At 45.6% G+C, this 25,069-nt stretch overlaps 1 protein-coding gene across 2 annotated transcripts; it reads left to right on the forward strand.

The window, feature by feature from the left end:
- Nucleotides 1-5,506: 5,506 nt before the first annotated feature.
- OSER1 (oxidative stress responsive serine rich 1) lies at nt 5,507-17,369 on the forward strand. 2 transcript variants are annotated; one of them, XM_075845370.1, is made up of 4 exons: nt 5,507-5,623; nt 13,635-13,758; nt 14,128-14,241; nt 16,049-17,369. In XM_075845370.1, exons 2-4 carry the CDS (start codon nt 13,682-13,684, stop codon nt 16,725-16,727), a joined length of 870 nt encoding a protein of 289 aa, XP_075701485.1. In that variant the 5' UTR covers nt 5,507-5,623; nt 13,635-13,681; the 3' UTR covers nt 16,728-17,369. The 2 variants fall into 2 exon arrangements, with proteins under 2 accessions (XP_075701485.1, XP_075701484.1); XM_075845369.1 differs by lacking the exon at nt 5,507-5,623 and adding an exon at nt 8,013-8,169.
- The last annotated feature ends 7,700 nt before the right edge of the window (nt 17,370-25,069 follow it).

The raw sequence follows: 25,069 nt of genomic DNA on the forward strand, positions 1-25,069 counted from the left end.
TCTGCTGAAAATAAAGTGGTAGTCCTCATACAATGCTCACATGATAGCACCCTACAGTGCTCAAATGATACCACCATAGAGAGCTCAAATGATACCACCATAGAGAGCTCAAATGATACCACCATAGAGTGCTCAAATGATACCACCATACAGTGCTCAAATGATACCATCATACAGTGCTCAAATGATACCACCATACAGTGCTCAAATAATACCATCAAACAGTGCTCAAATAATACCATCAAACAGAGCTCAAATGATACCACCATACAATACTCAAATAATACCACCAAACAGTGCTCAAATGATACCACCATACAGAGCGCAAATGATACCACCATACAGAGCGCAAATGATACCACTATACAGTGCTCAAATTATACCACCATAGAGTTCTCAAATGAAACCACATACAGTGCTCAAATGATACCACAATACAGAGCTCAAATGATACCACCATACAGTGCTCAAATGATACCACCACACAGTGCTCAAATGATACCACCATAGAGTTCTCAAATGATACCACCATAGAGTGCTCAAATGATACCACCATACAGTGCTCAAATGATACCACCATACAGTGCTCAAACTATACCACCATAGAGTGCTCAAATGATACCACCATACAGGGCTCAAATTTTACCACCATACAGTGCTCAAATGATACCACCATACAGTGCTCAAATGATACCACCATACAGTACTCAAATGATACCACCATACAGTACTCAAATGATACCACCATACAGTGCTCAAATGAAACCACATACAGAGCTCAAATGATACCATCATACAGAGTTCAAATGATACCACCATACAGTGCTCAAATGATACCACCATACAGTGCTCAAATGATACCACCATACAGTGCTCAAATGATACCACATAAAGTGCTCAAATAATACCACCATACAGAGCTCAAATAATACCACCAAACAGAGCTCAAATGATACCACATACAGTGCTCAAATTATACCACATACAGTACTCAAATGATACCACCATACAGTGCTCAAATGAAACCACATACAGAGCTCAAATGATACCATCATACAGAGTTCAAATGATACCACCATACAGTGCTCAAATGATACCACCATACAGAGCTCAAATGATACCACCATACAGTGCTCAAATGATACCACCATACAGTGCTCAAATGATACCACCATAGAGAGCTCAAATGATAGCACCATACAGTACTCAAATGATACCACCATACAGTGCTCAAATGATACCACCATACAGTGCTCAAATTATACCAGCATACAGTGCTCAAATTATACCAGCATACAGTGCTCAAATGATACCACCATACAGTGCTCAAATGAAACCACATACAGTGCTCAAATAATACCACCATACAGAGCTCAAATAATACCACCATACAGTGCTCAAATGATACCACCATACAGTAATCAAATGAAACCACATACAGTGCTCAAATGATACCACCATACAGAGCTCAAATGATACCACCATACAGTGCTCAAATGATACCACCATACAGTGCTCAAACGATACCACCATACAGTGCTCAAATGATACCACCACACAGTGCTCAAATGATACCACCATAGAGTGCTCAAATGATACCACCATAGAGTGCTCAAATGATACAACCATACAGCGCTCAAATGATACCACCATACAGCGCTCAAATGATACCACCATACAGTGCTCAAACTATACCACCATAGAGAGCTCAAATGATACCACATACAGAGCTCAAATGATACCACCATACAGTGCTCAAATGATACCACCATAGAGTGCTCAAATGATACCACCATAGAGAGCTCAAATGATACCACATACAGAGCTCAAATGATACCATCATACAGTGCTCAAATGATACCACCATAGAGTGCTCAAATGATACCACCATACAGTGCTCAAATGATACCACCATACAGTGCTCAAATGATACCACCATAGAGAGCTCAAATGATACCACCATACAGTGCTCAAATGATACCATCATACAGTGCTCAAATGAAACCACATACAGTGCTCAAATAATACCACCATACAGAGCTCAAATAATACCACCAAACAGAGCTCAAATGATACCACATACAGTGCTCAAATGATACCACCATAGAGAGCTCAAATGATACCACCATACAGTACTCAAATGATACCACCATAGAGTTCTCAAATGATACCACATACAGAGCTCAAATGATACCACCATACAGTGCTCAAATGAAACCACATAGTGCTCAAATAATACCACCAAACAAAGCTCAAATGATACCACATACAGTGCTCAAATGATACCACATACAGTGCTCAAATGATACCACATACAGTGCTCAAATGATACCACAGACAGTGCTCAAATAATACCACCATACAGTGCTCAAATAATACCAGCATACAGTGCTCAAATGATGCCACCATAGAGAGCTAGCAGGAAAAGAAGCATCCGACCCCCATTGAAATGAATGGGAGGTGTAATTTTGTGGCGGAATCCGCTGCAAAATTCCTCTGTATAGACATAGCCTTATAATCACACCATATGTATTATTGCTTGGTTTTTGGAGTAAAATACTGGTCTACACATATGCAGCTATACAGCTATGAGGTGATGTAAGTGTGTCTCGTATGATTATGTACTGTGCGCCGTAAATTTGAAGGAAGTCTTTACGCCAGCCACTGTACAGTCATCTGATGAACTTCCTGACCCCTGCATTATAGGAGATCAGCTATGCTGTTAGGGGTGTGTCTGACATCAGGCTTGCTAACTGTTGCCAATGACAACCAGCAGATTTGTGAATGCAGCTCTGGAGTATAATACAGCCTGTAATTCAGGATCAGTACAAGATAAAAAACGTATTTATAAAATGATAACTTTTTATGCTGATTAATTATGCGTAATTTTAATATGGTGGTTTTTTTCCCAGTGAGATTATTCACTATAATTATTACATCTATGGTTAACTGGACGGGGTTGTATAACGTCAGAAAACAGGGTCTGGGTTTTTTTTTCCCCTAGAAACTGTGCCCCTCTTGTCCTTGTGTCTGGCAATGTATTCACTTGAATAGGGCTGAGCAGCAATACCAGACACAGCCTATAGACAAGAGTGGCGCTGTTTTTGACGGAACTAAAAAAAAACCTCATTTTCTCAGGTCACACATGCATGGAGACAGGTTTAGGTGTCACACTATGACAGTAATAGTGGTCTATACAAGTGTACCTAAGGTTTAAATAAACTTATTACGATGTTGTTATCTTTGTGAATCGGTTCCTATGACAATTTACAATATTAATCTTCACTTATTGCCGTTTTTGTTGGTTGCTGCTAATTTTCTATTTTAGGAGGTCAGTGCTTCTCGCAGTCCTATGCGTGGCATCAGATCATATGTCCCACAGGTTCATGGGGACGGCTGTATATCAGCAGCTGGGTAGCTGCCTCTGCCACTCGAGTCCGCTAGGTCTATTCCTGCTGCTAATCCTTAATGGAAAAATGAATGTGCTGTAACAGGGCCCTGTTCTCTACCAAGGAATCTTTGCCAAATTGATCGTCTGCCTGGAAAAGCGGAACCGAGTCTCAAAAATGTGACAGGTGCAAGATGGATGGAGCTAAACTTACAAGGGCTACACTCCACTGAAGATGGCTCCTCCAGAGACGGCCGTGCAAGCCAAGGTAGAACCTGTCCTCAGGAAGAATTAACCTGAATAATGAAGAGGACAACCCTTTTCTACATGCTATCGGGGCGTATGGACGTCAAAGAGGGATGTACCCTGTTCATACCCCCCCTGAAAAAGATCGCAGGGACGCTAAGAATGTATTAAATGGTAGCATGTAGTACTACATATCCCCTGTAGTGGCCGCCAACGCCAACTTTCCCCAGCAAAATCAGGTGTATCGGGAGCCATCGCATTCCCCTTTAAAGTCCGTCGGCCCCATGCACACGACCGTATTTTCATCTATCTTTAAATACTGTCCGTAAATACGGTCCGTATTGCATCCGCATATACGGATCCGTAAAAAAAAGAGGGATGATGCAAATGATGTTAGGCCTCATGCACGCGAATGTAAAAACGCCCGTAATTACGGCCCATAGACTTCTATCGGCCACGGGTACCGTTGGCCGGTGCCGTTGAAAAATATGGAACATGTCCTATTTCAGGCCGTAATAACGGCACGGGCAGGCCCATAGAAGTCTACGGGGCTCCCGTAATTACGGGAGAATTGCTAGGCGACATCAGGGGATAGTCACTGTCCAGGGTGCTGAAAGAGTTAACTGATCGGTAGTAACTCTTTCAGCACCCGGGACAGTGACTACCGCTGGAGTTAATAGTATTAAAAGTTTACTTACCTGCTTCTTCCTCCAGTCCAGCCTCCCGGGATGACGTTTCATCCCATGTGACAGCTACAGCCAATCACAGGCCAATCACAGGCTGCAGCGGTCACATGGACAGCCGGGTCATCCAGGGAGGTTGGACTGGATGTCAAGAGGGACGCGTCACCAAGACAACGGTACGTATGAACTTCTTTTACTTTCAATCGCTGCGGAAACTCTGCCCGAAAGGGCTGCCCCTTCTCTCTATCCGGGTGGAATATGGGTCGAATACGTGTGACAAAGGACCCGTATTTACGGGAGGAAAACAATACGTTTGTGTGCATGAGGCCTTATCAACATGTTGCATAGCAACACATCCATAAATAAATACGGACGGTATACGGATGCGCATCTGTAGCCGTCCGTATTTACGGAAGGTCCCATAGGCTTCTATGGGAGAGTCCGTGCCATAATTAGGACGAGTTGTATAATTTTTTCAGCACGGACACCCATCATTAAAAATACTGAAAGGTGTCCGTGACCAATAGAAATGAATGGGTCAGTAATTACTGATGAACTATACGGTCGTGTATATGGGGCCTTATTGTAAAAGATCCCATTAAGCTGGGTAACAACCATTTCAGCTCCCGATGTGATGCATCCTTCGGCCTCATGCACACGGCCGTGCCCGTAATAACTGCCCACGATTGCGGGCACGGCTGGCCACCGACACCCGCGGGACACACTTTTATGCCGTGCTCCCCTACAAACCATGCTTTGTGTCAGTGAATGGGAACCTTCTTGTTTAAATTTAAAGGCTGAACCCCCAAGCGGATGTAACTGTATTTAGTGTACGCAATCCTTTCTAGGGGCGTCTACGCTCTGACTCTAAAGGGGGATCTCCAGTAGGGACCCCTTCCATGACGACAATATACCCTAATAGGGTATATGGATATGTCTTAGAGTAGTCCTATCACCCAAACAAGAAGGGAGAAGGTGTTTTGGAAACCTAAAGATTCACAATGAAGTTACGTTCTGCACCTATGGCGGATAAAGTACTGGTTCAATCTACTAAAACGACTGCCCCCTGGAGGCCGGAATAGCACACTGCACAGAATGTTGCGGATTATATCATGGAGAACTGTTATTTCTTTACCGTTCACATGGCCATGAATATCTGTTCGGAGCGACTCCATGACGTGTCACCCTGAAGGAACCTCAGGACCCGGGGGCCCGTGTTACCCAGCTGGCACACACACTGCTGAGGCGAGCTGAACACGAGACACTGACTTTCCATTAAGTAACAGCAGTTGTGACTGAGCAGCAGGTAATGAGGTGACTGGCGATCATCTTCCTGTTATAGAAACGTGACATGCCATTACAGTCATCTTGGCATGACACCTCGTGTAACTGGAAGTTGGGACCTGGTTCATCAGAGCACCTTATATATTAACATGTAGATCCCTTAAAGGAACATTCCAGCCAGTGCAGGGTCTGAAGGGGCGGAGCATGACACCGGGAATCAAATAACACCATAGGGAGAATGACTGTGTCATGCACCACCGCCTCAGGCTGAGGGGACTGTTACTTTAAAGGGGTTATGCCATCATGATCAAAGCCATCCTTCTTGAAATATGACACTTATCGTCCTGTAACTGCGCCACCTTGTGTCCAGTGATGATTTCACGCTGCATGTCCTCCTAGTGATGCCTGTCCTGTGGGTATGGTCGTATATATGTGCTGGGCTGCAAAAGGACTGGGACCCCCTGTCTGTCCTTACCTGGCTACAGCTCCAAATATGATATCCATGCCCCCTGCCCTGCCAACACAGAGAGGACTTTTATCATTATAATTATTCTTATTAGGTAACTGTTACGTCCGCCTATCTGGTCTGCATGCCGATAGAAGGGAAAAAAATCCTGGAAATTTAAAATGCCCTCATAACAGTGATAGCCTCAGTGTCCCCATAACAATGATATTCACAGAGCCCATATAAGTGATAGCCCCAGTGCCCCCATAAGAATGATATTCACAGAGCCCTTATAACAGTGATAGCCTCAATGCCTCCATAACAATGATATTCACAGAGCCCATATAAGTGATAGCCCCAGTGCCCCCATAAGAATGATATTCACAGAGCCTCCGCAACAGGGACATCCACAATGTCCCATAACTGACATCTAGGGAGCCCTCAAAACAGAGACATCCACAATATATTCATAACAGCGACATCCAGATCCCCCATAAGTGAGCCGCAGAGCCCCCATAACGGTAACATCCACAATATCCTCATAACAGCGACATTCACAGAGCCCCCATGCCAGTGACATCCAGAGCCCCTGTACCAGTGACATCCACTAAACTTGTATAACAGTTACAGTCACAATGCCACATAACCGTGATAGCCATAGTGCCCCCATAACAGTGATAGCCACAGAGCTCCCATAACAGTGATAGCCACAGAGCTCCCATAACAGTGATAGCCACAGAGCTCCCATAACAGTGATAGCCATAGTGCCCCATAACAGTGATAGCCACAGAGCTCCCATAACAGTGATAGCCACAGAGCTCCCATAACAGTGATAGCCACAGAGCTCCCATAACAGTGATAGCCATAGTGCCCCCATAACAGTGATAGCCACAGAGCTCCCATAACAGTGATAGCCACAGAGCTCCCATAACAGTGATAGCCATAGTGCCCCATAACAGTGATAGCCACAGAGCTCCCATAACAGTGATAGCCACAGAGCTCCCATAACAGTGATAGCCACAGAGCTCCCATAACAGTGATAGCCATAGTGCCCCCATAACAGTGATAGCCACAGAGTTCCCATAACAGTGATAGCCACAGAGCTCCCATAACAGTGATAGCCACAGAGCTCCCATAACAGTGATAGCCATAGTGCCCCCATAACAGTGATAGCCACAGAGTTCCCATAACAGTGATAGCCACAGAGCTCCCATAACAGTGATAGCCACAGAGCTCCCATAACAGTGATAGCCACAGAGCTCCCATAACAGTGATAGCCACAGAGCTCCCATAACAGTGATAGCCACAGAGCTCCCATAACAGTGATAGCCATAGTGCCCCCATAACAGTGATAGCCACAGAGCTCCCATAACAGTGATAGCCATAGTGCCCCCATAACTGTGATAGCCACAATGTCCTCATAACGGGGATACTTGGATGTTATGCACCAAGTTTACGGGACCAATGTACTGATGATCTATCTATTCTACAACGACAAAAATAATGAAGTAACGTATGTTGGGTGACATGAGGGACAACTGAGCCTTATTTATCAACAGATTGTACCATATAGAGGGCGAGGCTACGGAAATGCTATATTGTAACGTAAATTCTGACGTGATTTAGGTAAAATAATGGTAGATAACAGGTTACCGCCGGTATAGGTTGCGTCAAATTTATGAAGAGCCACTCAACATTTTAAAAAAAATGTTGCAAATACATTGTAACAAGCACGAACAACTGATATATGTGATATATTGGCGCTCCACAACAAACAGAATATTAATTATGCTGGAAATTACCGAACTCTGAAATAAATTCATTAAAAAAAAGTCACCATCTAATCTATAAACAGCAATATGGCGCCCAAGACATGCGTTCCATTTAATAGCGAGTTCTGACACGCAAGCCAGTCACATGATCTGATACGCCGCTGCCTCTCGACGCTCTAGCCTATGTTTTGTCACGTCTCTATAGCTTCAGACCGATGACGTCATCGTCAGCAGGGTTGCAGAGTCACCGCCGGGTGTTTTGCGCAAACAAGGAGTCTCCGGTTGGTGTTTAGCGTCCGCCTCACGGTCACCAGAGAGGACGTGGACAGAGAGAAGGAACAGGCCTTCATGGTAAGAGGAGCCAAGCGCGGGGAGAACAGGCATTTAGGAGGGCCTAGGGCTACTGTGGTTGTGCCTCAGGTGAGGATGGTGCCTCTTACCTTCCCAATCGGGTGCTAAATGGGGCTGATAGCTGCTGTCTTGTTGGTCGTCCTTTAGGTACGTAATTTTTTTTTTTTTGTTAAAGGGGATCTCCAGGCTGTAAAATACTATTTAGATATAAGCCCATGACAACCTCCTGTCAGAGCTCCTGTACATTAAAGGGGAACCCTGGTTTAAACTGGAGCCTGTCAGACCCACATTCACGTTCTTTGGACCCGCTGCTTAGCAACAGAGCACAGGGCTTGTGGGTGACAACTGGAGACCTCCAGGCTCATGAGATCCGTCAAGTCTTACTCTGATTGGCTGCTGTATTGTGGTTCACCCTCTAGTCCTGGTCCAGTGCAGTATTATTTCCTCCCTGTTGACAAGTGGCTGTGGGTCATGTGACCAGTCTATGAGGCGGGGACCACTAGATGTGCATGTATAGCACCAGAGCTATTGGGTGACATGGTCACGTGACCAGCGCCCTGGATGTCACATGACCTGCAACTGTATGTAAATAGGATTCAACCAGGGGGACAGTAAGGCTGGGTCTACATGGCGCGTTTTTGTTTTTTTTCGTTTTGGTGGATAAACTCCCGTGTCTCACAATGGGCGTTCACCAACCAAAACAAAATAAAAAAATGCACCATGTGAACCCAGCCTTAAACTCCTGCTTTGGTAAAACTGGAGGTGTTGCCAGTAGCAGCCAATTTGATCACTTTTAGCAATTGCTTTAAAGGGGTTGTCCAGGATTAGAAAAGCATGGCTGCTTCCTTCCAACAACAGCGCCACACCTGTGCACAGGTTGTGTATAGTACTACAGCTCAGCCCCATTCACTTCAATGAAGCTGAGCTGTAATACCGGATGCAACCCATAGACAGGTGTGGCGCTGTTTCTGCATGAAAACCGCCATGTTTTCTATTCCTGGACCACCAGAAGGCGTCTGCTTGTACTTCAGTGATACGATATAGGTACGCAGCTCTCCTGTCATGATGTTGATCACCTTTGTGCAGTATTGCGTAACCTCGCACTGAACTTCAGCTCCTGTTCTTGATTTCATACTGAAACACCTGAGTAAGGACTTATTCACATGTCCAGGTTTTGCTGCAACGTGTGAAGAAGTTCTTACCAGGCACTGACACCTGCACCTCCCGACTCCATCGTGTCTAATGTCCAACTGACTTGGGCACTGTTCACATGTGCGTCGTGTCCTGCGTTCATGACGCTGCACCGAATCCATCATACGAGGGACCTTATTGACTTATAATGGGGTCTGTCATTTTGGCGCTATTCTTGCTGTCGCCTTACTTCCTTACCATTTTCAAAATCTCTACTTTTTGTCAATGAATGGAAACCTGTTTGCTGTCACAGGTGCAGGGCTTGTTACAATGTATTAGGCTAGGGTTCCACAGCATCTTTTGGCCACATGATGGTTACAGTAAAATTGCGGGTTACCACAACTGTCACTCGTCCTCCGTGTTTCCCTATGGGGGGGGGGGGGGTTTCACATGATGTCAATAAGAAAAATTCCAACTCTTATTCTTAGGATTGTAGTGAAACTTTTCCCCGCTGAGGTTGAGACCAAAAATCACCGTAGAGCCCTAGTCTTAGAGCTTTCTCTTCTAACAAGCCGTGCACCTGTGTGGGGAGGACGTGATCGGTTTTTCAACCTCCGACGTAAATAAAAAATAATGATTCTGTTCACTGACAACAAGCAGCTGTTTTGATAATAGTTAGAATTGAAACGCAAAGGGGAAGTTAATAATTTTAAGATGCAAACTACTCAAAAGTGACAACTAGTGGGGGAAATTGAAGCTTTTGAGCCATCGCCATCACTTGCAGAACATTCCTAAAAAGTAGGAGGAGTTTAGTTGAAGGGCGGAGCCAGCGGAAATCTACCCCAGCTCCGAGCTGATGTAAATTTCACTCTGGCCAGGGGTGTAATAAGGTACAGGCAGGCCCCGTAATTTCCCCCACAATCGGATATTAAAATCTAATAATATAAATCCCCTCGGGCTCCTACATTGGGCAGTGTCCCATAAAAGGTACTCGTGGCAGGCGGCGTCGGGTCCTTACACGCAGCGCAGCACACAAGGTTCTGGTGCTGCTCGGCGTCAGGACCTTGTTTGTGCCGCGGACCTTCGCTGGGGCCTAATGTAGGAGGAGCCTCAGGGGAGTAGTGGAGCCGAGAGTACAACTATCTTATTTATTTATTTTTATCCGATCAGGGTGTTACATCACAATTGTGGCGCATGGGCAGCGGAAAGATGCGACAGATTATTAGGAGACGTGCACCTTTATTTAATCCGTCGAATATGAAACGCCAGTCTTAGTAAATCTGCCCCAAAGTATATTTGAAAGTTGCAGAACTTGTATTCTACAATGATTGCGGTTAAAGAAGAACTAAACGTTCAACAAACTTCTGACATGTCATAGTGACATGTCAGAAGTTTGGATTGGTGGGGATCCGAGCACGGAGACCCCCACCAATCGCTAAAACGAAGCGGCAGAAGTGCTCGTGTGAGCGCTCAGCCGCTTCGTGTCTGTTCTGCTTTTTCCGGAAAGCCGATGTATCGGAGTACGGGCTCATAGACTTTGTATTGAGTCCGTACACCGATACATTTATTTCCAGAAAAAGCCGAACAGAAACGTAGTAGCCGAGCGCTTCTGCCGCAGCGATCAATGGGGGTCTCAGTGCTCGGACCCCCACCAATCAAGACTTCTGACATGTCAAAAGTTTGTTGAACCTTAAAAGTTTTTATACCCTTAAAAATAGTGATAAAGTTGTCCCTGTGAGTATTTATAAAATATGATCCACAAAGTAAAAATGGAGGGGTCACCGGCCGTTCACAGATCCGTCTGACTCTTCAGCCGAACTAAGCAACGCCATCCCCAACAAAAGCCGCAGAGGCGCTCACATCACCTCCTCTCGCTGATGTGTCAATGAGATCTCCCAACTGAACGCTGCAGGCAAATCCCGTCCCTGTGCCAAGCCCCATTTCATGGATCAGCAAGCGGGGAATTGCACAGAATGATCTGGATGTCTCTGCTCTACTGTCTAAACACCTGCGTCATCAGGACTAATAAACGCCACAGTCCTTACCGAAGGGCCAAGGCCGAGATCTCCTCTCTGGTGCCCGATCCTCTGTTCTTGCGGGAGAGGTTGGCTGATTCTTTCTATCCATTGAATGTGCTGAGTTTGCGTGTATATGGGGGTGTCAAGAGGAAAAGCAAGCGTACGGTCAACCACTATCAACTTGTAATGGCCCTTTTCCGATTGGAGAGGGTCTGACTGAGGTGACTAAATGGCGTTGTGCTCTTCTATCGCCACTGTCACCTTGTTATAGCGGTCAACATGGGGCACAGCAGTCGGACCTCTGATGATTGGACGATGACATCATAGGGATGTGTTTATCACGAGACCCATTTAAAGGAGAATTGCGCCTTACAATGTGGAGGTATAAGATTGTGATTGTCTGCGATGAATCAGCGAGTACTATTTATAGTTACATAACATTATTTCGGATTACCTAATGAACGTTGTATGTGCGCAGCGGTGACTCACTGAGTTTTCTGCTACTTTTGGTACAGGGAGTGTTTTCATAGTAGTTTAGGAATGTGTATTCTTGCGGGTTGTGTCCTGGTTATACATCATGTGACCGACGATTGTTAAAGGGGTCTCCTGTGTTCTGTAATAGAGAAGTCATTGTATAATGAGCACTGCAACTTTTTTGTTGTACTTAAAAAAAAAAAATAATAATCCTACCATTTCCAAGATCTCTGCTTGCTGTGAATAGGAACATGCTACAGAGCTGAGGGTTCGCTACAATTTCACCTAGACACAATCTTCTGTGAGTTAAACAGCCTGGATTCCAGACTGATACATTTTACCTGCACTGATACACTGTAGCAAACTACAGAAAAGAGATTTGTACTGCTGATGTGTTTTTAGGGGTTGTCTCATGAGCACAAGCCCTTTCCATGTGCCCTATTAGGGCATATGGGTGTTCTAAATTGGGGTTCACCACTTGGGAACCCCCTCTATAAGTCAGAACGGAGAACTGCCCTAGCGGACTCAAGTAGCTTGTCCATGTATTATATGGACAGCCGTTCTTCAGAATAGCTGCCATGTAATACTGCATTTCCACTGCAGAGGCCGCTGCAGGGGAAATGCATTGCTTCTTCCTGCGGGATTGACAGGAAATCTCTGAAGTCTGGCGGTCAAACATAGATGTTAAGGGGGGGGGACTCGTGAAGACACCCCCTGTCCAGATGGTCTATAAGGACCCCCATTATTAGCCAGGGTGGACGGCTGCTAGAGAAGTGGCTGCAGTTCTGAAGGGCTTAGTTCAACTACATGTATCGCGGGGTCCTCCATTCATTCTGATGGGGTGCCGTGTATTATTATATTCTCCCTGCAGTGCCCGGTGCAGAAGAAGGGTTAGGCTCTGTTCACATGGATTTTTTTTGCAGGCAGAAAAAAAATCTTTCCTTCAGGAATTTTGAGACAGATTATGTACTTCCAATTTTAATGCTTTTTTTTTTTTTTTTTTTTTTTTTTTTTTAAATTCGCAGTGGTTTTTCTTCGTGGCTGTTAGATCTAATACAAGGGCTGCCGGCAAGAAAAACGCATAAAAAACTGCTGTTTTTTATGACTTCCATTGATTGTAATGAGAGATCCAAGTCGGAAGTCGCTCTGAGAAAGTCCGGGGGGAAAAAACCCTCTGCCTGCCATTAAAATCAAAGGGGAGATTTGTGCGTGTTTTTTTTTTTAAATCGCTGATGCCGATGCAGCTTCCGCGTCAAAAAAACTCCATGTGAACTGACCTTTATAGTCTGCAGCTTCCCTTGGCAATATCCGCTGATCGCCAGCGAGTCCTCATGATAACATGGAACATGATCTGGGGATCTGCAGGTAACAGGTGAGGTAGAGCAGGGGTCATCAACCTTCAGCACTCCAGCTGTTGTGAAACTCCAATTCCCAGCATGCCCTGACAGCGTTTGGCTGGAATAATCAAGCATTAGACTGTTAGGGCATGCTGGGAGTTGTAGTTTTACAACAGCTGGAGTGCTGAAGCTTGCTGACCCCCTCAGGTAGAGTATCTCGCCGGTGACTATTCATTCTGCGTGGGTGATGGGGCAGTTTGGATTGATAGGTCCCTGTCTGATCAGTTAGAGATTGATTTGTAGGCAGTCAATAGAAAGCGCGCTTGTCTGCCAGAAGAATTCTCCTCCTGAGACCTCCAGCATCTGTCACGTCCAGAGACCTCTTCATTGCTGCATCGTGTCTCCGTGTAACAGCGCAGGACAAGACGCCACTTTGTTATTATCACAGATTCTGCGTGTAATAGACATTTCTTTGTTTTACCGACTCCCCGCTGCTGTTTTCCAGATCTCGGCTACAGTCATTGCCTTCACATCTGCCTGCGAAAGTCAGTGATGGAGTCAGAAGCCAAGGACGGCGACGAGGACAACCTTCAGAGCGCTTTTAAAAAGCTGCGGGTGGACGCTGAGGGGTAAGTCACACGGCTGCTCTCCGGGGTTTGTCATGTACCATGGGAGTATCGCTACATACAGTGTATACAAATCCGTGACCTATCACAAAACCAAGCTCTGCCGGATATAAAGATGTGGCTGAAAAGCACAGACATGCTTCTAAGGGGGCATTTCCGAGCCCTGTCGCTGTCAGGACATGCTGAGAGTTGTAGTTCCGCCACGGTTTGGAGATCATTGCTTGACGTAATAGTCCTATTAACCCTCTTGCTTCCAGTGGTTTGTACTAAAATCTCCAAAAAACGAACTGAGTGACCGGGTGTGAATCTGTTCCGGCTGTACGGGACCGGGGAGTGAAGATCTGGTTTATCCTGAGGCTTCTTGTATTGCAGGTGCACAGCGTCATTGTGCGGAGCCGACAGCTCTACTTCAAGATCATGTGGGAGAGCCGCCCTAGAAGATGCCAAACCCAAAGTTTTGGGTTCTCTAAAGGACACCTGGCATGGGTAAGCGGAGTGATGGGCGGTGCCCGGCTGTATCTCTGCTGTTTTTCTCAATGTCTGACTTGAAGCTTTTATCACAGTTCATTCTGTTAAAGATTTTTCTGCATCGCTCTATTCCAGGTTGTAAAGTAACATAGTGAGTTATGATTGGTGGGCGTCCGAGCACTGAGACCCTCTGGGTGTCCTATTTTGGCTCCGTATAACAATGTGTTAATAGGGAGAGGGGAGTAGCTGCTGTCAGAGGGGTCTCCCATAAGTACGTAGGATCGGGCATGTTGACTTTCAATATGCCCAATACCTCTTTCCCCTGACATCTGTTGTCGGGGGATATTTGGGACACCCCCATACACTTTAGATGGTCGGCCGGTTGGTAAACTCTACACTGTTTGCCGGCACATAATACGGATAGTTGCAGATTGATCTAATCCTGAGGTCATGTAGTAGAGTGCGGTTCGTTTTACTATCCAGGAGGTCTTTTTAATTTTTTCACCACCAAGGACGTAATTGTCTTGACCATGAAAGACCCTAAATAAAGTCAAAGCCGTGGAATTTCTCTGCAGTTTTGATGGTGTTCCCCGGCCAGGGACAAGTGTCCATCACTATGTAGTGTGGGAAAGTGAGCGCTGCCTTAGGTCTCATGCACACGACCGTGTGCGCCGTCCGGGATCTGAGGAAGGATAGGACATGTTCTATATTTCCTCGGATCAGAGCATTTTTCACGGACCCAATTCACCCGCTAAAGTGAATGGTTCCGTGAAGACTATCGGGTGCCACTCGGATGGTGTCAAAAACGGCCCGAGTGGCACAACGGTCGTGTGCATCAGGCATTACACTATGATCTATCACTGGGATTTGATACAGAAGCCTTGTTACAGTGCCGCCTAGTGGTAGACTATATGTATATCTGGTTTACCAATAGATCTGCTTGCTATATAATCAGTGTTTATAATAATTAATTTTAAAAATCAATTTTTGGGCAGCACATCCCTTTTATATGGGAATATGTGCTGCCGACAACGATGATTTCATAGGCTGCACATACAATGTCATCAGCCGACAAACAAGCGTGTGCTCGTTTGTCCGCTGATTGCTGGCCTATTTACGCCGGCAAATCGGCTGAATAAGCACTTTTAAGAATGTTCCCAATTACTGGCCCCAGGTAAATGGACCTTTATTGTGTGACCCGGCTTTATAATAAGACGTCTATAGTAGAAAACACACCACTATTCCCTTTCAGTCTTCATAAACGGATTGCCCTGGTAGTGCCAACTGAAGTCTCTCCTGTTACCCTGGCGGTATAGTAATGTGTTCCTGCTTAATGTTTTTAACACCCCGTATCCCTACCTAGTAATGAATGAATGAATTACCACAAGTTATATACTACTCCTGGCGCAAAATACTCCTTGATAATGCAAAGAGGAGGATTATTACCCTGCTGGCACAAATGTAGTGCCACCTCTGGCCATAAATATCTAAGGGAATTATTATTTTCTAGATTATGTTGGTATTCCACCCCAAGGAGCATTCTGCATACTGTTCTAATATTTAGTCCAATGTATAACTAGTATAACACCCCCTAGTGGACGCTTCAGGTAGCCAGAATTTGGCAGGGGATTCGGAGCTCAATTTTCCTGATCCAGAGCTCCAATCGCTGTAAAGATATATTATCTATTTAGTTTTTGTTTTTTTTTAACAAAAATGCTTTATAAGGGCTGAGGGTATTCATTTTAAGGAAGGTATGCGGAGCGAGGCGGGTGTTCAGGGATCTTTCTATCATGTCTGTCTATTCATTTCTAAACTTTGTTTGCAGATCATCAAGAAAAACCACAAGAGGAGCCGGAAGAACACCACGAAGACGACGCTCTAAATCGCCGGTCCTTCACCCCCCAAAGTTTACACACTGCAGCACAAAGACCACGTGCGGCGCCCAACTAAAGCACAAGAGCCTGAGTGACCCTGTAGACGGAGGAGCCGCCAGCAGCCGTCCAGCTGTCAGCGACCCCGCCAGCACTACCATCAATGGCTACAGGAGATTTGGCCACGAGCCCTCAGGGGTGTCCACATCAGAGACTCCATCCAAGTTGGGCAAGACAGATTCCTCCGTTCCTCCGGAGACCAGCGGTAACACAAAGCCCAGCCTCCCTTCAGATTTCCACTCTGTGTGTAAGCTCAGCACGGCCGCCAAATGTACTTGCAAAGGGAGCGATTGCCAGTGCGACAACTGGCAAAACATGGAGGTGTATTCCTTTTCTGGCTTGCGGGACATGCTTACAGAATGCGAGAAGACGGTGAAGGAGGATTACTCGCAGTCTTTACAAAACAGAACTCAAACGGCGGGCAACGGCTCCTCCGGATCTGCCCGCTCCTGCTCCGAACAGGCCAGAGCGTTGGTTGATGACGTAACCATAGAAGATCTCGCCGGATACATGGAATACTACCTGTATATTCCAAAGAAGATGTCGCACATGGCCGAGATGATGTACACCTGACTGGGTGAAAAGTAACCGCATGTAGGTTGTCCCTGAGCGTAAACCGCCACTCGTCGCCATTTTGTGTACAATAAACCCCATCGTTGCGTCATGCACATGTTTTTGATGAAGTCCAAGGCCCCCAATGAAATTACCAGCAATCGTGCCACTTAAATGATGATATGGCTGGTTGCTATACTGTAGTGTCACCTTGGCTGTCATTGGTAGCCATAGCCCTGAGTCAGTGGCCACATACAATATGTCACTAGCTGATCATGTAGTTGCATGGAAGCGGCTGTGTCTGTATACCGCTCTATTCTAAGGGTGGGGGAGGGGTATTTCCAGCGCCGATTCTAAAATTTCGTTCAATAGATTTGGGAGGGTGAGCGGTGGATTGGTCGGAATCACTTTCATGCAATATCATGGGAAATCCTTCTGTTCATTGCAGTGTTACATGAATGTCGGTCACGTTGGGTAACATTTTGTGTGTTTAACAATAGAGGAAGTAGATTCTGGATTGTGGAGTGAGAAGGACTAAGGTAGGTCGCCCACCCCCCCTCCTCATTGCAGCGATCGTTCCAGCCCATGTATTGAAATGTTCTGGAGCTGGAAGCTGAGGCACGGTAGATTAATGCTGGCTAATAAACATTCAATGAAATGACATCAGTGGCTTGTGCAGCGTCGTTTGTCCTTTTCTATAGAATTGTGATCGAAAGAATGCTGTCTGGAAGAAGGTGAAAGTATGTGCCCCCCCCCCCCTTTATTAGGGTAACTGACAATTCTCCATCTTCTCTATGCTAGCACAGGAGGAATGATTTTCTCGCAACGTCTGCATGGAGTTTGTATTTTCTTCCTGTGTTTGCGATGGTTTTTTCTTTCTACACTTCCCTCCATCATTCCAAAAACATACAGACAGGTTAATTGGCCCTAGTGTGTGGGTCTATTAGGCCGGGTTCCTATGGGTCGGATACACTGCGTAAAGACTATGCAGCGTATCCATCCTGGACCTGCAGCACATTGTGGTGCGGTTTGTCGGACGGAGCTTCAGTTGCGGAAACGGCGCTATTAAAAAAAAAACTTATACTTACCCCTTCCCTCTCTTCTGCGCATAGTTCGGCCTCCTAAGATGACGTTGCAGGTCATGTGACACTGCAGCCTGTGATTTTCTGTTGCGGGTTTTGCACCCCCATTGAATTTAATGGGGAAAACCCAAAACCGTAAAGCAACGAGAACGCAGCATAAACGGACATGCTGTGGATTTAAATTCTGCACCGCAGGTCAATTCATTAACATTTCCGCTGCGTTTTTTTTTTTTTTTTGCACGATTTTTTTTAAAAATCTCATCCATTTTGCTGCTACTGTAAATGCTGTGGAATTTCCGCACAGAATTCGGCAGCGTTTACGCTACGTGGGAACCCGGCCTTAGACATGAGCCCGATAGGGGACAGTGTATAGCTCTGTTAGGGGCTTTCTGGTATTTTTGACGGCAAGAGTAACACAATTTGCAACACTATTCTTGCTTTTAAAAATATCTGGACCCCGATGTGGGGATCCATATTGAAAACAGATCTGGTATAGCTGGCGAAGTCCTGATGCTAATGTGAACGGTGCCTTATAGGACGGCGCTATATAAGCAAAGGGAAAATAATACCGGGAATAACATTTCCAATCTTTCCACCAGACATCCAGTAGTCACCTGCTTACTCAGGCCACTGTTGCCTAGCAACAGACAGAAGATATTTGCATTTTACTTGCAAACTAAGTAATTTTAAGTCTGAAGGCCTAAATTAAGACTCTTTAAATATTTGTTGTCAAATCCTTCTTATTTTGAGGGGATTCACAAACAACCTAGTGTGTATGGGGACCACCAGACCATCCCCTGCAAATCTCCCTTTGGGCAAAGCAAGATTGTCAGGTTGCATTTTTTAGCCTTCATCTAATCCTTTTTGTTTCTTTAGGAGATAAGAGACTGCCAGGTACCTCTGATGTCGCTTATCTCCTTCACCCTAGAGATCAGGCATCCTCCACCTTTGCTATCTCTTCTGCTGCACTAAGTGGATGGTGACTACCACACATGGGCTGATGCTTTCTTACCACATGTCATATACTGTATTTTCCTGCCTCTCATACCATGTGACTCACCATGACATCACATGACCGCGCATCACATTGATGACGGCGTGTGGAGTGTCCGGACGCCATCGGCTGCTATTTGTACAGCGACTGATGCAGCATCAGAAATACAAAATCCGCTATATGTCAGTGAATAAACAGATGACTAACAACGTGGAGGTCTTTAAACTTCAGCAGGATTTGCCTATTTTGGAAAATAGAAGAAAAGATAAAATTCTTATTTCTGGAATTACATCACTGTCTGCATTCTTATGCATGATACATAGATTTGTCACTAGTGTATACAGCGCACATGGCTGTTTTCTCTGTTTTTTATAAGCGATACGCCGTCAGATGGGGTAGACATCACATGAGTGGATCCGTTCTTGTTAACGATCAACTTGACCGGGAAACCCCATTTATACTTGAGGTTGTGCTCCCTGAGAGTAACTGTGATTGGTTTAAATTGCTTGCGAAGCATCAAATCGAAAAATCGAGACTTGGGTGTAGGGCTCAGGAAGTTTCCCCAATCTTCTGGACTCTTGAAGGATACGATCTTTAGTTTGATAAAAAATGTACTCTCGTTAATATATCCCTTGGAGAATCGATAGGAGCTGAGCGAGATTTAGGGATCCTGTGCGTTCTATCTAGAGTCAGGTCTAGAGGAGAGAGCGTAGGCGACAAAGCTTTAAACATGTCCTGTAGATAGTTCTGCAAGTCCCCAGGGGAGACGGTCTCTGGGACCCCCCGTACCTTCAGGTTGTTTCGTCTGGATCTGTCTTCCTGATCCATTAGTTTGGACTTCAGCCATACCACTTCATCTTTAAGGGCAGAGTGAGCATCTATAAGCGTATTATGGGCTGCAGCGTAATCTCCCATTTTGCGTTCAATGTGGTCCGTGCGGCACCCCTGCTCATCCACCGACGTTTGAATCTGTGACATCATTTTATGTAATGTCTCCGATATGGAGCTTTGTATCGACTGTATTAACCCCTTCATAATAGCAGTGGTAAGGGGGGCATCATCTGGGATAGCCGTAATTTCAGGGACAGTAGTAGCTGTAAGGCCGCCCACGTGGGCCGTTAATGGAGAGGGGGAATGTGCTTTCTCATGCCCTGGGCCCATGCTGTTAGGCGGGGAGGGTGCTGAGCGAGTCGCCCCCCGTTTGGCAGGGTTACCCACATCTTCTGAGCTCCCCTGGGGAGTTATGTCCCTCTCTGCAGACTGACCTGAGCTGTCCGTTGATGAGGCACAGGGACGCGCTTCCTCCCTCACAGGAGGCGAGCCGGCGCCATCTTGGGTGCGGTCCGTCACTGGGAAGTAGTCCGGGAGCTTTTTCAGCTCTACCTTCGCTCCCCTTCTCTTAGTCATGATGCTCCCTGGTGCTAGGAAGGTTAAGGAGTGGAACCCTCGTAATTCCGCTTCTTTACGAGGCGATCTGTCGCTGTGAGCCGCTTGTTAGCTACAAGTTGTGCAGGAGGACTTGTCTCACACCGCCATCTCAGTCAGCGGCAAGCTCCGCCTGTATTTTTTTTTTTTAAATAATAAAAAAAGCCAATACTTAACCCTGGCGGTTGTCACACATTTCTCTGCTTTCAGTGCGGTGTCCTGGGATGACGTTTTATCCCATGTGACTGCTGCGGCGGTCACATGGACTGCAGCGTCATCCCTGGAGGCCGGGCTGCATTGAGAACAGAGGGATGTGTCGCTATGGCAACGTCCAGGGGGTAAGTACGGTCTTGTTTTTTGTATCTTCATGCACTGGTTTCAGCTGCAGAGATTCCGCCCGAAAAACTGCACCACAATTTGATGTTTTTTCCGGACTGAATTCAATACGGGTCCTAGGAAGGCTACACTGCGTACCTTTACACCGCATATTCGCCCTGTGTTAACATACCCATAATCAAAAATGTCTGAAAATACAAAGCTGTATTCCAGGGAAAACTGCTCCTGATTTTCAGACGTTTTTTAATCAAAGTCGTGTTTTTCGCTGTGTTTTTAATGGCCGTTTTTCTATAGTCTATGAAAAACGGCTGAAGTGACAAGAACGCCGTTTTTCCAATTGAAATCAGTGGGCAGTTCTGCTTCCAATTTTTCAGCCGTTTTTCGGGATGTTTTTTTTCTCCATGTGAACATACCCTCAAAGGGAACCAGTTAGGCCTCAAAACTGCGGACAGGCTGATATGGGGGAGGGTGTTTTAAACGTAATTCTCTCAGACATGCATCTTGCACGACTGAGGAAAAACTGTATGTTTAATTTCCCCGCTTGCCGATTGCATGTACCACTGAAGCGGGACTTGATGTGCCGCTTTACTTTTCCAAAGGGCTTCTGAAAAATGTGGAACCTGATTGACACCTCCTTTTTGTCTAAGCCCTTATTCACACGACAGGGTTTCCCGGCCGGGTGACGGCTGTTCATAAAACGGCTGTCACCCGGCTGCAGTAGGAACAATAGACCCCTAATGGGGCTATTCACACAACCGATTTTTCTGATGGCCCGGGAAACCTGGCCGTCAAAAAATGGGACATGCCCTATTTTCGGCCGATTATAGAAGTCTATGGGGCCGGGTAATACACGGAATGGGTCCCGAGTGATGGCCGTGTCTTCCGTCGCTCGCGCTCTCTCTCTCCTCCTCCTCAGAGTGCATGTGAGGAGGAGGGACTTTTTTTTGCTCCCTGTAGCAGTCGGAATCCCCAATCCCCGGCCGGGAATTAGGGATTCCACTACAGGAGAAAGCAGTGACTACACTGTCCATATATGGACATTGAAGTCAGTGACTTCTCCTGGAAAGGGGGGGGGGGGGGGGCTGTGTGGCGTTACCTACAGGGGACTTGGTGGCATTACATACAGGGGGCTGGGTGGCATTACCTACCAGGGGGGCTGTGGCTTTATCTACAGAGGGCTGTGTGTGGCAACAAATTTAAATGAAATTCATCCGATTTTAAAACTGACAGGGAAAGAAATGGATGCAAAACGTGTCAAAATCGGCCGTTAGAAACGGCAACACGGCCCGGAACAGAATCGGAACGGATGAAAAACAGCCTGGAAAAACGGCCCAAAGCGGCCAATTTTATCGGCCAACACTCGGACCCTGTCGTGTGGATAAGGGATTCGTTTATATCACAAGATTACCTGGGGGGGTGTAGACTCTTAACTAATCCTGTCACCATATTAGACCCTGAGACCGATAACCTCAATGGTCTCCTTACACGTCCGTGCCCATTGAGGTGATCTGTGCCAGCTTGGGTTTCACAGCCAGCTCACAGATAGGGTTTACCAAGCAGAGCTGAGCAGATAATGCCCCGGGAATGCTGAGATGAACAGGTGCCTCAACCACCGACTCCTACGACATCCACTCAAATTATTTTTACTTCCTATGCTGACTGAGGAGGCCTCTAGCTATTTTTTGCTAAGCAAAAGAGGGGTTAAAAGAAAACACCTGCCTCCTTGACCGGCAAGATGATTTCTCGTGAGGGACGACTGCGAAGAAGAGTTACGTCAGTGAGAATGGAATTTATAGAACAATGCAGAGAACTCTCAGATAATTCTTCACAAGTGACCAGTCTGTGATCTCCGACACCCGGCACAATATTAGACAGAGGGGACCTGAGTGAACACAACATTACTGCCTTTTTATGGGTATTCCGACCATAGACATCTATGGCGTATCTGTAGGAAAACGGAGGTCCCGTGACTCTTGTTGTGCAACCCAAAGTGGAAAACGGTGGCCGAGAAAGGGAGTACTAGCAGCAAGCGTGCGCAATGCCCGCTCCACTGAAGTCTACGGAAGTTATTAAATCACCCTAGCCCAACGGAAAGCAGCGTGCGTGCTTGACCCCTTCTCTACGGCTGTGGTTGGACATTGGAGTATCACAAACACGTGAAGAACGTAATAAGGGATAGCCCACACCTGGTGTAAATACTGCCGATTTTCCGCAACGAAATACAGTAGCAGAAGAGTGGATGAGATTTCAAGAAATCTCATCCATGTGCTTCATACGTGATATGCGGCGACCCCACACACAAAGTGATCTGCAATTTTAAGCCACAGCATGTCAATTGTGGTTGCGGAATCGCCTGTATTTTGTTGTGGGTTTCCCCCATTGAATTCAATCGGGATCTAAAAACTGCAACAGTCAAGGGTTGCGACTTTTGCGGCGGAAACGCAGCAATTACGCCGCAAAAAATGCAAACTTAGAAAACACAAGCCAAAACCTTATACTTACCTCTGACGTTCTGCAAGATAGCCTCCTGGGATAACATTTCATCCCATATGACTGCTGCAGCGGTCTCCTGGGATGAAATGTCATCCCAGGAGGCTGGCCTAATGCTGCAGTTTTCCACGGCAGACATTCCGGCGAAAAACTGCACCACAATTTGGTATGGTTTGTCGCCCGGAACTCCCTGCAGACACCGGGTGATACCCTTGTACCTTTACGCAGCATATCCGCCCCCTGTGAACTTACCCTTTCTCTACACGTAACTTCTATTGAGCAGAATAGGAAAAACTACAAGAATGTGGACTGCCGCAGTCTAGGACTAAAGGGTCTTAAAATCCTGGTGCTCAAAAAATAAATCCCAAAAGGATAGTTGTTCTATCTTTTTAGGTCGATATTTTTTGCGGTTACTACTTATTCTACACAAATTATTGACTAAACCAACAGGCTCATGGCACTGGGCCTATGCGGCTCTTAAGACTACGGCGTTCTGCCGTACAGGCTCTGCCAGGTGCCATGTGTATGGAGTTATTCTGTGGTATCAATAGATCACAATTTTTATTTCACGGATTTGTACAGAATCTAACAGAGAAAAATCTCTATGCTTCCGCGTGAAATCGGAGGTAGTGTAGAGGGCTCATGCACCTGTATGGGAGCCCCACTACGGGCCTGTGTAAAACGGCGCCGTATTACGGTTGTGTGCTTGAGGCCTAAAACAGAAATGTGTACAGAGAAGTTGTCACTTCCCTTCCCCCACTCCTCATAGCAGAACATACTCCGCATTACTCATGGTGTGACAATGCCAGGCACATCCCATAGACCAGACTGGTGCTGTTTTTGGAAAACAAAAATCTCATGTAACGCCTTTTATTTAGGAATGTTTACTAGCAGCGACTGAAATTGCTCTTGAACATGGAGACAGTTCAGGCAGTTGTCACTGGTTCTATAACTTTACATCCCAGTTGTGCCATAATCTCCTTCCAAATCGAGAAGGTCGTAAAAAGTTTATTTTGTAAAACGCATTCTGTAGTAAAATAAATGGGACGGCCGGGTCACTAAATCTCTGGTGTTCTATTTCCGGAATCTTGTTTCACAAATAAAAAAAAGTTCTAAAAATAAGTTGGAATAACTAGTGATGGTTGCTGTGTGAACAGTCTGCTTAACCCTTAATCCCAAGTATAATATACCGGCAATGTATGCTCATGAAACCCCGGGGGATTGTGGAACTTTTTGAAGTTCAAGACGTGTTTGCCCTAAAGGAGTCCAAGATGGACCAAGGAAACAAAAAGGTAAGCGACACATACCTGACATGTACGCCAAAAGGACACTTGACATATGTCTGGTCGATAGATACATTTGGCGTATATGCTGGGAGCACTTCTCGGAGTATACGCTGTATACACACTGCAAAAATAGTGTGAACATTGTCCCGGAGAACCCTCAATTTTATAAAATATCCAGCAAGGGGTCTCAAGTCTGAACCTAACCCTTTGGCCACTTTCACGCGCTAGTATTTTGGATCAGCATTTGGAAGCCAAACCCAAGAGTGGAACCTATAGAGAAGAAGTATAATAGAAAGATTTCTGCCTCTTCTGTGTTTTGGACCCATTTCTGGTTTTGTCTTACAAATACCCACCCAAAATACAAGCCATAAAAGTGGCCTTAATAATTGAAAAAAAAAAAAACATCAAATATTAAAAATAATTTGGCAACTGCGAGATAATCTTGATAAATCGGCTTTTTAAGACACATTTGGCACAAAAATCACTTAAAATTTTTGTTGTTTTACATTATTGATCAATTAATAGAATTTTTTGTGTATTTATTGCATTATTTTTTTATGTTGTTTTAGGGCTTATGCAGTGCACGGACGTCATACAGCTCCTTAGTGCAGAGCCCAAATGGCTGTGTGTGGTCGTACAGGCTCCACTGGGAGTCATATGGATGGAGATGTTGTCCATACATGCCACCATTTTTTAAAATGTTGGATTCATATTAAATCTAACATAAAAAAAACTTTTTATGAAATCGGA

This window comes from Rhinoderma darwinii, chromosome 13, assembly GCF_050947455.1.
Source record: "Rhinoderma darwinii isolate aRhiDar2 chromosome 13, aRhiDar2.hap1, whole genome shotgun sequence".
Taxonomy (NCBI): Eukaryota; Metazoa; Chordata; class Amphibia; order Anura; family Rhinodermatidae; genus Rhinoderma; species Rhinoderma darwinii.